General features: G+C 40.0%; 1 protein-coding gene across 1 annotated transcript; it reads left to right on the top strand.

Annotated features, from left to right (window-relative positions):
* The first annotated feature begins 3,497 nt into the window (after nt 1–3,497).
* On the top strand, nt 3,498–8,002 carry LOC149072901 (oplophorus-luciferin 2-monooxygenase non-catalytic subunit-like). The gene is made up of 4 exons (XM_089246822.1): nt 3,498–3,571; nt 6,190–6,889; nt 6,991–7,139; nt 7,768–8,002. Exons 2-4 carry the CDS (start codon nt 6,207–6,209, stop codon nt 7,905–7,907), a joined length of 972 nt encoding a protein of 323 aa, XP_089102948.1. The 5' UTR covers nt 3,498–3,571; nt 6,190–6,206; the 3' UTR covers nt 7,908–8,002.
* The last annotated feature ends 6,250 nt before the right edge of the window (nt 8,003–14,252 follow it).

Raw genomic sequence — 14,252 nt, 5'->3', positions numbered from 1 at the left:
TTCCCCGTTTTTGGCTCACCGAGTATAAGATGCCATTAAGATTATTTCATAAAGGATGGTTGATGACGTAAGCATTATCCAAACCCCCCTTGTCAGCAAATCGGAAACCCTTCCATCGATCATGACGTAATACTTGAACGGCCCCAAAGCATGAAATGTTTCCAAATTTACGTTGCAGCGAAATTTTTTAACATAAGCTGGAGTATGTAACAGTCCTGAAGAAAAACATTAAAATCCCTCCCCGTCATGCTTAATACGTACGCCAATGCATTTGTGGCAGCAATAGACATATGCTTTTTAATATTATAATTATATAATACAGGGTGATCAGCGAATAAGTCCTTATTTCAAAATTAAATATCTCTACAACAAAGATCAATAGAATTATGCGGTAAACGGTACGTTTATTAGCAGAACTGTAAGAATGTTGTACAGAAATTTCGAAAGTTTAGTTTTTTTTTTAATTTTTTAAAATTAAAAAAAAACACAAAACTGGAGATTTTGGGGTTCCGAAAATCCTCATTTGCGTGAAGAGAAACCACTGCATTCGCCTAAAGTTGCTGCGGTATGCGCCAGAGGCATTATCGGCCCCTTCTTCGTGCGAGAAACGATTACTACTGAACGTTACAATTTTGGAACAATTTGTCAGCACACATGGCGCATACCGCAGCCCATGCAGTAACTTTAGGCGAATGCTGTGGTTTCTCCTCACGCAAATGAGGATTTTCGGAACCCCAAAATCTCCAGTTTTGTTTTTTTTTTTAATTTTAAACAATTATAAAAAAACTAAATTTTCGAAATATTCTGTACAACATTCTTAGTTTCGCTAATAAACGTACCGTTTACCGCATAATTCTATTGATCTTTGTTGTAGAGATATTTAATTTTGAAATAAGGGCTTATTCTCTGATCACCCTGTATATATACATATAACATTTACACAAGGGGCGGAATGTCGGGTTTCAAATGAGATCCGGTCCAACTCACGTAGTCGCTCACTTGGTCATTCATACGATCCCTCATTTTATCACTCACTTGGTCATTCATACGATCCCTCATTTTATCACTCACTTGGTCATTCATACGATCCCTCATTTTATCACTCACTTGATTCATACGATCACTCACTTTGTTACTCCTGTGGTCATTTCTACGATCACCCATACGTTCAGAGCAGGTGTGAAATGCCAATCTGTATAAATGTCTACAGATATAAAATAACTTACTTGATCATACATGCGGTCACTCATTCATATGTTCACTATACGGTCGCTCATGTGGTCAGGGCAGGTGAAATGTCAGGAAGTATATGGTCACTCACTTGGTCAGGGCAGGCAAAGTGTCACAAGTAGATGTCCAACTCTATCACTCATACGGTCACTTACATGGTCATTTTTACCATCAATCATCTGTTCACACATACGGTCATTCATACCATCGCTCATACGGTCAGGGCAAATGAAATGTGGAGTAAATTTCCAGTTCACTTGATCACTCATAGGGTCACTCACATGGTCAGGGCAGGCAAAATACCATCGGGGGCTAAATGTCCAACTTACTTGATCATTCATACGATCACTCACACCATCATTCGCATGTTTACTCGTACGGTCATTCATACGGTCAGGGCAGGTTAATTGCCACGGATAAATGTCCAACTCACTTGGTCACTTGTACCATCATTCATATGATCTCTCATACGGTCAGGGCAGGCGAAATGTTAGGGGGTGAAATTTCCGGGGACCAAATGTAACGGGAGCAAAGATTCCGTGAACCGAAGCGGGCGCAGTGGACCCTCTAACATCTATATAATTTGTGCAAATGCCCCAATATATTTGTAATGACATAATAGGTCTTCCCACTCGTAGCCTTGTCAGGTAAAATATCTTAGCGGGATTGTGGTAAGGTTACGCACATTTTTCAAATTTTGTTACATTTTACCGGCTTATTGGTTGTTTTTCAAGTTTGGTGGCATTTTTCAAAGTACTTTTATCAAACTTTTATAGCGTAATCCCGGCCTTGGCAACAACTTATGTATGGGAATCTGGAGCGCATATATTGGTAAAAGATGTTTGTATGTGTCTCTCTCTACTACCATGAAGGCTACCGTGAGGTCCGATCCCGCGGAAAGACATGTTTCCCTATCAGACTTGATCCCTTGTCGAAAGTCCTCCCTCGGCTCAAGACTTCCTAGAAAAATTTTCCACTCGACACTGATTGGTAAATTGCTATATATATATGGCGATATGACCGGAGTTGATGTGTGGTACAGTAGTAATATGCGACTCGCTGATCGAAACAAACTTTACTTAATCAGTGCAGTATTAATCATTTTCGTCGCACCACGGTCATTTTCTGCACACGAGGGCTAATTAGACCGGGACCTACAATTTATTGCCAATTCCGAACGGCAGGTTTGTTTTTATACTCATCGAGAGGTTGGTGCGCTAACCCCTCGATGGGGACTTTCTGCGGTCATGTGGCCGTTTTTTTTTTTGTTGTACCCGTGTCAGGAAAGTTTTCTGACAAGGACGAACTCGCGACACCTCTAAACATCCTTTGGTACTTTAGGTGAGTATCTTATCGATCTGGGCTACCGCGCCCCTGCAGTATTATCGTCGTAATACGTTAGATGGTTGGGGTATATGCTTTGCATGTCACACATTCACAACTCTTATACATTGTTTGAGTTATAACGAGCAAAGGTGGTGAAACTTGTGTACTTTTAAGCATTATGTGAGTTGCTAACTTAGACTGTGCTAATGATGAATTTCGTAACTCTTAACCAATATGAATTTTAAAAATGTATTTTTAACAAAAAAGATAACTGGTTTATATTCGTTTGTTGTAAAATCTTGTATTGAAGCCTTTTAGTGAATGTTTTCGTATTTTATCAGACGGTAACACACAGATGAAACGGACTACAAAATTTCCAATTATAATGAACTAAAGAAATAATTATATAGGAATAACACACACTGCAGGGAATCTCGAGTTGATGGGTATTTTTTCTTAACAGCCCTTATATCCGTTAATTAGATGATTGTTATCCGAAATGGCGTACAATATTGTCTTTTGAACATTAAGATTATTAGCCAATACATAGTCTATCTCTGTCGATATGAAGTAATGGGGAACAAGAGAACTCAGTCACGTGAAATCTCTGGGACAAACGTTTGATCAAACGCAGTGTCCTATGGCGTTGTTGACATGATGCCGGCTGCGTACATTGTCGGGTAATACGCATTTATTTGGCTATATTATCTAAATTTGGGGTAACAGGCCATAAATTTAGTTCTGCGGGGGGCCTCGACATTTCGCTGTTATCGAAATTGCCAGCAGGGGATGAAAGTTGGCTGATACCATCGACGGATCGATTTTTTTTTATCATTGTCCATAGCTACTGTCACGCACATGCTCATTCTCAGGAAAAGATATCACTTAGATAAGATTTCTAAGTTTTAACACTATAAATATTATTTTCACCACTATAATCTAAACACAACATCAGACACTTCGATTTACAAACATTTTTGTTGACAAACGATTCTCATTATTGAACGTTGAAAAGGTACGTAAATTTTTCTTCATTGACAATAGTTAAATGACTTGAGTACCTTGGTTATTGTCTACTACAACCATACAGGGCTTTCAACTACCTGTCAATTCTCTCAGTAACTTTAGTATTTTTTTTTTTTTAGCTTGAGTGGAGTTGTAGAATATTTTAAAATTTAATTTTAAATTGGACTGTTGTAATCACCTGGAAGCAGGCCGCAACTAGATGCTTGGTCGCTGCGGAGTAAGCACGTATTTTGGCGCCTCGTAATGTTAAAGGGTGAAATTAGCGTCCCCTCTGGTGCGGCGCCAGTAGTTTTGCCCCTGTCTAGAAACCGTGTAAATAGCTAATGTACCTCCGGTTTGAACCCCGGATAGAGCATGGAATCACTTGAGATAACCCTTTGAAATTTGCTCCAAACTGTAGGCCAAGGTCTATATTCCTCTTGAGCATCGCAAAATATTAGCTAATGTGATACAACCTGGAAACACAACACACCCTAACAGCAGTAATTCTCAATCTGTGGGGCACGACTCTCTTTAGTGAAACGAAGATAGGAAAAAATTTATTTAAAAAAAGTTAATTATTTTTTGATTCCATAAGAGAAAAAATTCATTCTGATACAAAAATTACATTTTGCCCTCATTTACCACTTGTATAAAAAACACAAAATATATTTATCAGTTAATTCAAATTCGCGACATGCTAAGAAAATTACAGAAGTGCCAAGGCAACATTAACCACTTCCCGTACAAGGGTTCGGCAAGTAATTTGGATTATCTGTATTTGACGAATCGGCGATAAATCTGGGAACCTCGTCCTAACATAACCGCACATTAGAAAAAAGGAAGGAGAAAGAAAAAAAATATATATATATATACACACTATCTACCAATAAGTATTTGGACACCTATGCAAATGACGATATCTGCGGTCCTGAGATACGTCACGCCCTCCGCCGGTATATATCGTGTAGGATGCAAGATGTCGCGCAGTTCGGAGCTCTCTGATTTCGAGAAAGGTATAATTATCGGGTATCACAAAAATGACCGATCCTTAAGGGACATATCTAGCGAGCTGAAGTACCCAAAATCGACAGTGGCCTATGTGATTAAGAAGTGGAAGGTGAGCTGTGATTGTCGGAATTTGCCCCGAGTCGGCAGACCAACGAAACTGGCAGATAGAGACCGACGTGTGCTGTCCAGAGAAATTCGGAAGAACCGCACCCAACCGATGGCCCTCATCCGCGAGGAGTTTCAACAGGCATCCGGGAGTATTGTTTCAATAAATACCATCCGTAAGGAAGCACATCTGATTGGTTTTCATGGTCGTGCTGCTGCCCATAAGCCTTTGATCACAAAGTCCAACCGCGTTGCTCGGTTAATGTGGTGCAAAGCACATCGAAATTGGACCGTAGATCAGTGGAAACGGGTTCTTTGCAGCGACGAATCAAGGTTCACCCTCTACCGTTCGGATGGCAGGGTCTGGGTCTGGCGTCTGCCTGGAGAACGTCTCCTGCCAGAATGCATTGTGCCAACAGTCAAGTTCGGCGGAGGTGGAATTATGGTCTGGGGGTGTTTCTCCTGGTATGGACTGGGACCCTTTGCACTACTGCCTACTGCACTATTTTGGATGACAATGTGCTTCCTACGTTATGGCAGTTTTACGGGGTGGACCCCTGTTACTTCCAGGACGACAATGCCAGCTGTCACACTGCGAGGTTAACCAAGGCTTGGTATGGTGCCAATGGGGTTCATCGAATGGACTGGCCTGCCCAGAGCCCAGACCTGAACCCTATCGAGAACCTCTGGGACGAGTTGGATCGACGAATTAAGGGGTGCGCTACCCGTCCAAAATCGGTGAAGGAACTGACATGTCTTCTCCAAGCCGAGTGGAAGAAAATACCACTAGCCGTCACACAAGGACTTGTGGAAAGTATGCCCCGGAGGGTTCACACTGTAATTGCCTCTCGTGGATGCTCTACCAACTATTGATTTTGAATAAAGTTAGTTTTTCTTTTCTATCACAGGTGTCTAAATACTTATTGGTAGATAGTGTATATAAAGTATAATAGATAAGGTATAGACGAAAGAGAGAGAGTTTTGTTTTAGTCTCTCTTTTCACGCTCGCCCTACGTGTTCTCTTCTTTTTCACTCTTACATGTATTACATGTACATAAATAGTACAAAGATACATTATATGTGGGCAAAAAAAATCACTATCGAGAGTATAGAAAAAACGGGGAAGAAAAATTTATAGGGTTGCAATAAGGCTTCGCAATGGTGAAGAGAAAGGAAAGAAAACTTGTGTTTGAATTCATTCCTCTGGCGTTTGGACGCAATATTACGTCCGTGATCGTAAAGAGATTAAAGAAAATTTTTCTAGTCGCATTCTCGAGCCATGTTTAGCTCTATCAATCCTATATAAAACAAATGGGGAAACTTTATCGGAAGTGTTATCATTATCAATCAATTTGAATGTGAGATTCTATCACAAAAGTTATCAATCTTACTCCGATGATAATAACCAGATTATATCAAATGGATCTCATTTTCAACGCATAGTAATACTGTCTATATCCAGATTCTTTATCTCATTTAGATATTCAGGTTTATATTTTCTCGTAATTCTAGGTACAAGATTATTGAGCATGAATCTTGTGGTGGTGTCAACCTTTTTGATGATATGGAGTGGGGTGAATGGCGTGAGTATTATGTGCCCTCCAGCTGAAACCATTAAACAATGCACGTGCCAGGCTTCTGGCTCATTGGTGTATACAGTAAATATCATATGCAGGAAAATACAGTCGCTGGATCATCTACAAGTCATTCTGTCTAGAACAAAGGGCTACAAAATTGATAGTTTTTACCTGCAAGAATCCAATGTCACTCATCTCCATTCAGATACCTTCCAGGGACAGCAAATTCGATCGATCCGACTTGCTTCCATGAAAATGTCAGCTCTGTTTGATGGTCTCTATCGACCACCTTTCATGGGATTGGAATCTACGTTAGAAGAACTTGAAATCAATGAATGTTTTTCAGACGTGAATTACCCACTTCCTAAAATGGATCTTTCTCATCTGAAAAGACTTAGTGTATTGAAATTGCAAGGAAACTTCATTCCACAGTTGGGAAACGACTGGTTTGAAAGTGGACCTTATTCTCTGACCGAAGTAAACATCGTGACGAGTAGCACAAAGCAACTAGGAAGTCATGCTTTCTCGTCTCTTCATAATCTGAAAAAACTTTCAGTCGCAGGAGGACTTCTGGTCAATATTACAAGAGATATGTTACCACGTCCATCTCATTATCTCTCTTCCCTCGAATTAAGGTATGGAAATATACTAACAGACTATCAGGTAAAATTAATTGAAAATTTTAATAGCTTTTGAATTATAAGTGTATAAACAAATTATAATTCTTATATTACAGCAATAACAACATCTCCGTCTTGCCGAAAGACATCTTCAGTGGAATGCCTTCATTACACGAAGTATATTTTGAAGCCAATGCATTCAGTGACATCAATGAAATCATTTGGGCTCCAGTTTGGAATCAACTAACTCACGTTTACTTTTTCGGTAAGTTCAACAGATTCAAATTTTTTATTAAGCCAGGACCAGACTTGTGTCAAGGCTGGCACAATACGTTCCAATGTTGGTCATGGGCAAGTATTATGGGTCTCTCTACCACTGTCAATGATCGTCAATGTTAGAGATTGGAAGATATTGGAAAGCTGGTCGAATAGAATGACCAGTACCTTCCGACTTCCAACCTAAGTCAAAGGTGCAGTTTTCTTTCTCGATCTTCCAATCCGTCTGTCCACACATTGGTCGAAGAACGCCAACAGTCACACCACGGAGAGGTTCCTGGAAGCAAATATTCGCCAAGGAATATTTGGCCAAACTGGGCCGATGTGTAGCCAGCCAATGCCGCTGCTGTCTCTTTGCATCAGGGGAAGTAAATATTTGCGAATGACTATCAGACCAGGCTTGACACGAGTGTGGCCCTGGTTTTCTGGGATGCATTCAATTCTATTATTGTATGAAGTTGAGAATGCATTCAACAGTCTGATAATGTCTTTTTGTGTCCGAGAGTAATTTCCGAAATGAGCATACGTCAATGAATACAGTTATAACAAATATCTTTGAATAGAATTGAAATTCCATGCAGGAATATATATGTCTCATTTCTTTTTTAATATTTTAGGTAATCCAATAAATTGCAGTGAATCCATCAAATGGATATATAAATACCGCTTACCAGACATATTTGCTGGAAGTTGCACAAAGCCTGATTCTATGAAAGGAAAAGCACTGAGCAGTCTTTACCTAGAAGACTTCCAATAGATCTTCCCATCTATCGCTGTAAATAAGTCCATTGCGTAACTGTTTCCTCATTCATCAACTGTATTTACGAGCTCATTAAAATTTTAAATTTCATTTAATAATTTAGTAAATTTTTTTTTCCTTCACCTATGGTTTTTATACTAAAATACAAAATCTTCGTATCCACTGTCTAGCATGAAAATTTCAACAAAACGGTCGAAACGTGGTACAGTAAAATTCCGTTATAACGAGTACGGCTCCTAACGAGAATCTCTCTATCCCCAGTAAGGCCGAACACATAGTGAGGTGCATAATAGAGACTAGCGACGGAAGAAATTGTATTGTGTTTTGTTTTACACCGCACATACTCGAGGAGCGACACAAAGAAGAGAAAGAGGCCACTCAACGTGGCGCGCGACGTGAAGAATCCTGTTTGTTTTCACCTCAATCTGCTGATTTTCACTATCTGCTGATTGGTCCGTTTCTCTCTATTTTTCTTTCTCTCCTCTGCGAAGGGATCATCATCATCACACCCTTACATTTCAGAACCCCTCCGGACATTTTCCCTATCCTCTTCCTCTTTTAGTATGTGCGGACATCTGTTCCTCCACCCCTAGGACGGCTACGATCATAGTGGAGCGAATAGATACGAGTTCCAAGAGAATAGCGACTAGGAAGAAAAAAATGCGTAGGGGTGGAGGAAGAGATGTCCGTACATACTAAAAGAGGATAGAGAAAATGGCTGAAGTGGTTCTGAAATGTAGAGGTGTGATGATCCCTCCGAAGAAGAGAGAAAGAAAAAAAAGAGAAACGGACCAATCTCTCAGCAGATAACTGAAATCAGCAGATCGAGATGAAAACAAACAGGATTGTTCAAGTCGCGTACCTCTTCTTTGAGTGCGATCTAGAACAAAACAATGCAATTGTTTTCGTCGCTAGTGTCTATTATGCACTCCCGTACCTAGTAGTCGCCGCACTCTGTGTTCGGTCTAATTCGCCAGTGATTGTAAAAGAGCATTGTCTTATGTTAAAGACAGAAAAAAATACCCGCTTATAGCGAGTTATTCATGAATGAGTATGAGAACACATTCGCTATAAAGGACAACGAAAATTTTCGAAACTTTCCTTTCTTTTAAGAACTATATATAAAACGGAGACTATACACACACAAAGAGTGGCATTTTTTTAAATCTCTTCTACCTATTCACAGGTGTTTATTACGGGGAATGTCAGTACCTCCCGTAGATAAAAAGAGACCCCATACTGTACCTTTTCTTGTTATCTATATAGGAGGTGGAAAAACACATAATTTTAGCTGTAGATGTGCTGGTTGGGCAGGTGGGGCATGACCTCTGGTTAAGACATCGTTGTTATTTTCCTTGAAAAAATCCTATTTCCCCTCCCCTCTTCTTTCTTGGAATCTTCCAAATCTGGACACAGGGTAACCAGGTCTTTATCATTTTCTTTCCCTTAAATGTTATTGGACATTTTTATACAGCAACGAATACTCCGGTTGCAGAAACTGCTGCATTCCACAAAATGCAAATTTTTATTACAAAATCAGCCTCCTTGTATGCACGAACAGTCAACTAGCTGCATATTTCAATAGTTCAAAATAAAAAGAAAAATAAAGGTAAATTTATCATGTTTGTGTGTGTTTTTTCTCCATTTGTGTTTCTACAGTTCAAAAACATAAAATTCGTTTATAACGAGAAGTTCGTTATAACGACAATTTTAGCTTTGATTGTGAACTGTCGTTATAAAACGCGGACTTTTACTGTGTTTATAATATTCTTGCCTGTGGCAGTAAATTAGGAAGCTTAGGCCAGTAATTACACTATAAAAGTTTTCTAAAAGTCCTTTTATAAAACTTGAAAAATTCAACCAATAAGATTATCGTTTGCATTTGCTCGAATGTAACCTATGAGTTTTATTGGTTGGATTTTTCAAGTTTTATAAAAGGGATTTTATCAAACTTTTATAATGTGTAATATTGGGTTAAGAAGTTGACGACTACGTGAAGATGCAAAGGCTGGTGGTCAAAAGGGGCTACAGACAGGGCCGCATTTCAACTTTTTCCAGGGGGGCGGGGCAAAGAACATGTACTCAATGTATTTATAATTTTATATATATATATACTATGTGTATTTGTTATATATATATATATATATATACACCATTTTTAGTGTATTTTCAAAAGCCTCCCCCCCAAATGACGGGCCTGGCTAGAGAGACAGTGCCGTCTTAACGCATGGGCCCACCCGGGCCTCACAAAAATAAGAACTGGTTGAAATTTTCAAGAAATTTCCAGGTACGGGCACGGAAAAATCATTTGCCCCAGGGACCCATGATGATCTTCAGACGGCCCTGCACAGATAGCGGTGAGGAAAAAAACCGCGAGAGTCTCGCCCCTGGATGGGAGAAGGAACTAATTCAAGATGAATTACAAATTATGATTTTATATTCGATTCATGATTTCAATATGCGATATAGGATTACATATTTTATTTATAATTGTATACCTAAATCATGATCGTGTAACCTCTTTATACAGTCCACGCCGCTTAATTCGATCACATCGGGACTCGGGATTTTTGATCACAATAACCGAATGATAAATACAGTAGACGCCACTTATTAGAATCATGGATAATGTCAACATTCGGGTATTGCTATCACTTTTGCAAAGAACACAACGGACCAATATCATAACATAGGAAAAAATTCGTTTTTCATTATCGGGTCATCGGATAATACGAAGGTTTTAAACAGCTGGCTGATGCGAAAATGAATTCAGGAAAGAAGGAAAATTCAACTGCCCTTTCGAGGAATCGAACCCACGTCCTCTCACTTGTCGGGTGAAAGGCAACGAACATCAATCTTTCCTTAGACCTCGTGTGCGCTGAACGGGACCGTACACGGACTGTCGGACCCACCTCAGGCCAGAGCTCACAATACTGATATTGCCACCAGATGGCGACTTATCCTATGATGTCACTCTTTGGATAAGTCGCCATCTCTAGTGGCAGTGTCAACAATTGTGAGCTCTGGCCTGAGTTAGGTCCGACCGTCCATGTACGGCCCAGTTCAGTGCACACGAGCTCTAAGGAAAGATTGATGTTCGTTGCCTTTGTAGCGTAGTGGTCTAGCGTTCTCATCCGGTAAGTGTGTGAGAGGACGAGAATTCGATTTTCGCAAGGTTAGTTTAATTGTCTTTCTTTCCTGCATTCATCTTCGCACCAGCCCGCTGTTGAAAACCTTTGTATGGATAGCGGAGAGTGACATCAACCTTGGACTTCTGATAATGTTATCATTTTTTTTTCCGTCGAATGTTTTTTCACGCATTCTCACGCTAAGGTTTAACCAAACTTATTTTTTTCCATGAAAGTTATCATTATCTGCTGCAAGACTATGTAGGAGGCTAGAAGGTGTTATCCCCCCCCCGTCCACAAACATTTCCCTACTTAACATCGTAATCAGTCCGTAGTATTCGCTGTGATCATGGCCACAACTAGATGCTTGGTCAGCCGGGGGAAACACTCAGTTTTAGCGTCCCCCACCCCCATTGTAATGTTGAACGAGAGGTTGCATCCGGCGCCCAGGGCACTAGACCTGCCTGCTCTCCCCCGTTCCTAGTTGCGACCCTGGTTCTGATCCATGTACGTGTTGAACCCCTTTTGAAATGGACTTTTTGTAGTGAAGGCAAATGTATGGCGGAAAAACCCTTTCTTTCAGTGCTTGATCAGTTTCTTTCAGTTGACCAGATTCAAATTTCTTTCCCAAGAGACTTTCTCAAGGAATCTATGAAACGTATTACGTACATTTAAAAAAAATCGTAATATATGTTAGACGGTTCTATTCTAAGGATGAGAACATAGTGCACCCATGTTTCCGATTCCGAAAGTGCGCGTGGGTTGCTCATGCTGGAAGGATGTACATAGTGCAAGCAACTTCATACTATACAGGGTGTCCTGTAAGTCCTAATTCGGCTTTTATCTCATCAACCGTTCGTCTTAGAATCATGGTTCCAATTAAAAAATGCTCAAAATGTGTTCAGAAATCACTCTGTACCAGTTTTGAGATTAAAAGTACAGCGTGTCACAGAATAAAAAATCGAAATGTTTACTATCAACCCCCCCCCCCGTACTCTAATATCCAATTAGAAAGTTGTTACCCTGTCTCTCTTGAAGCCAAGAAGAAAAAATCCACGCTTCATACTTTATAGCAAGGGTGACCTACAGCTGGCCCGTGGGCCCCGAAAAAGTAAAAATAAATTAAAAAATTAAAATTAATTATTTACAAGAGCAGAGGGCCGGTTCTGTACATTTTTCAAGTGTAAGGAAATGATATTTTGGTGATAAAAAATTGCTTTCTCTCCCCTTTCAGTCGGAGCTCAAAAAAATCACCCCCTTTCAGTTGATGCCTTCTGAAGCCGCTTAGTTCGCAGGATTCAAGATCCGACGCTGGTTACAATTTGTTAAATCAAATTTGTGATAATTATTCAACCTATTCTCGTTCCAACAGCAGAAAGTTCTATCAGAGGCGTACGCAGGATCGATCTTGGGAGGGGTCACAAAATTTTTCTCCCGAAAAATTTTCAGTTACCACCTTTCAAAAAAGCATTTAAATTGACACAAAAATTATTTTCTTCCGATATTTTAATTTTTCACCGAAATATAAATTTTTTTTTCTAATTTTCGATCGGCTCGGGGGAGCAAGGGGTTTCTGTGCCCCCCTCCTCACGTACGTCTCTGCATTCATTATAGTTAGTGACGAAAATAATTTGCTATTTTATCACCATATATATGCTGCCTCTTCAAACACACAAATTTCTCATAAAGCTTGGCACTGAGGCAATTATTTTACTATTTTCTTCCGCCACCTCGTTTGGTAAATTTTCCATGTTGCCAAAATTGAAGAAAATTTGGAACACGTTTCATTAGTAAAATTCAAACTATGAATAGATTTGATAGAATTAATTTACAGAAGAAACTAATTTTGGATGCATTACATCTGGCTGGGAAACGCAACCAGATAAACAATGAATGCATCTATGAAGGATGAAAGGGAATACAATGCCCACAGTGTCAAAGTTTAGCGACTAAATTACCCGTGTTTTGCCATATTATAAGTGCTTATGGTGTGTACAAATGCGCGAGTTTTCGGGTCTTTTTCTCATTTTACTGGTGCGGCTAATACATGACGCTGCACCTGACCGTTGAACAGAAAGAATTTGGCCGCCCTTGCTTTATGGTAAATACTTTATTGGCAACCCTGAGAATCAAAATTGCTTTTACTTCTTTACGTCAGCTTATTTTTTCACATTTTCCTCTCTCGCCGGTTTGACGAGTAAAAAAATAGATAGTATAAAGTAGAGCAGCCGAAAACCGGTTTACAGTATGTGCACCCTCCCGGCACGAGTAAACCACTCCCACTCTCTGAATCGGAAACACGCCTACACTATGATCATACCCTTAGACTAAAAGGATGCATAGGTAACACGCCATATGGCGTTTTTCGAATTCGAATAGATTATTTCTGCCATTTTCACCGGTCCGCCATTTTCAGTGATTTTTCCCGGTCCGCACTTGTAAAAATGTGAAATATTAGTATAAACCAAGGGTACTCAACCTGTAGGAAGGTGCGGGCCATTTCATCGGTTCGAAAACGTAACGCGGGCCTCTTAATTAATTAGGTTTGGAACTCTGTCGCACGCTACTCAAGTGATATGTGAATGTGCTACGAGTCACTTGAGTGATCTGTACATGTGCTGCGTGCCACTTGAGTGATCTGTACATGTGCTGCGTGCCACTTGAGTGATCTGTACATGTGCTGCGTGCCACTTGAGTGATCTGGAACTTTGCCGCGGGTCCTCCAGTGATCTGTAAATGTGCCGTGGTCCGCTTGAGTACTCTGGAAGTGTGCAGCGGGTCATTAAACCCTTGAACTGAAATGACGAGTCCAGCTCGCCGTGAAATTCTCCGTCTGAGCAGTGCTGCCTGAAAATAAATTGCAGTTCAAGGGGTTAAGTGATCTAGAACTGCGCTGCGGGTCTCTTAAGTGATCTTAAATATGTCGTGGGTGACTCAAGTGATCTGTATATGTGCATCGGGTCACGTTTAAGTGATCTGTATATGTGCATCGGGTCACGTTTAAGTGATATGGATATGTCTCGCGAGCTGCTTGAGTGATCTGCTACTCTGCCGCGGGTCTCTTAAGTGATCTGTAAATGTGCCGCGAATAAAAGCCCGTTTTTAACGAATCAGTTAACAACATGAACTTAGTTGTTCCTGACAATTATTAAGTAATATTAACATGATTCATTAATAATTAACTGATCGTATATTATCACATTTTATTATCATT

Source organism: Pholcus phalangioides, unplaced genomic scaffold (assembly GCF_987345545.1).
Source record: "Pholcus phalangioides strain wild (caught in Gottingen) unplaced genomic scaffold, Ppha-v1.0 ptg000017l_1, whole genome shotgun sequence".
Classification (NCBI taxonomy): domain Eukaryota; kingdom Metazoa; phylum Arthropoda; class Arachnida; order Araneae; family Pholcidae; genus Pholcus; species Pholcus phalangioides.
The sequence above is the reverse complement of the archived record's forward strand: the minus strand, read 5'-3'. Positions and strand labels throughout refer to the sequence as shown.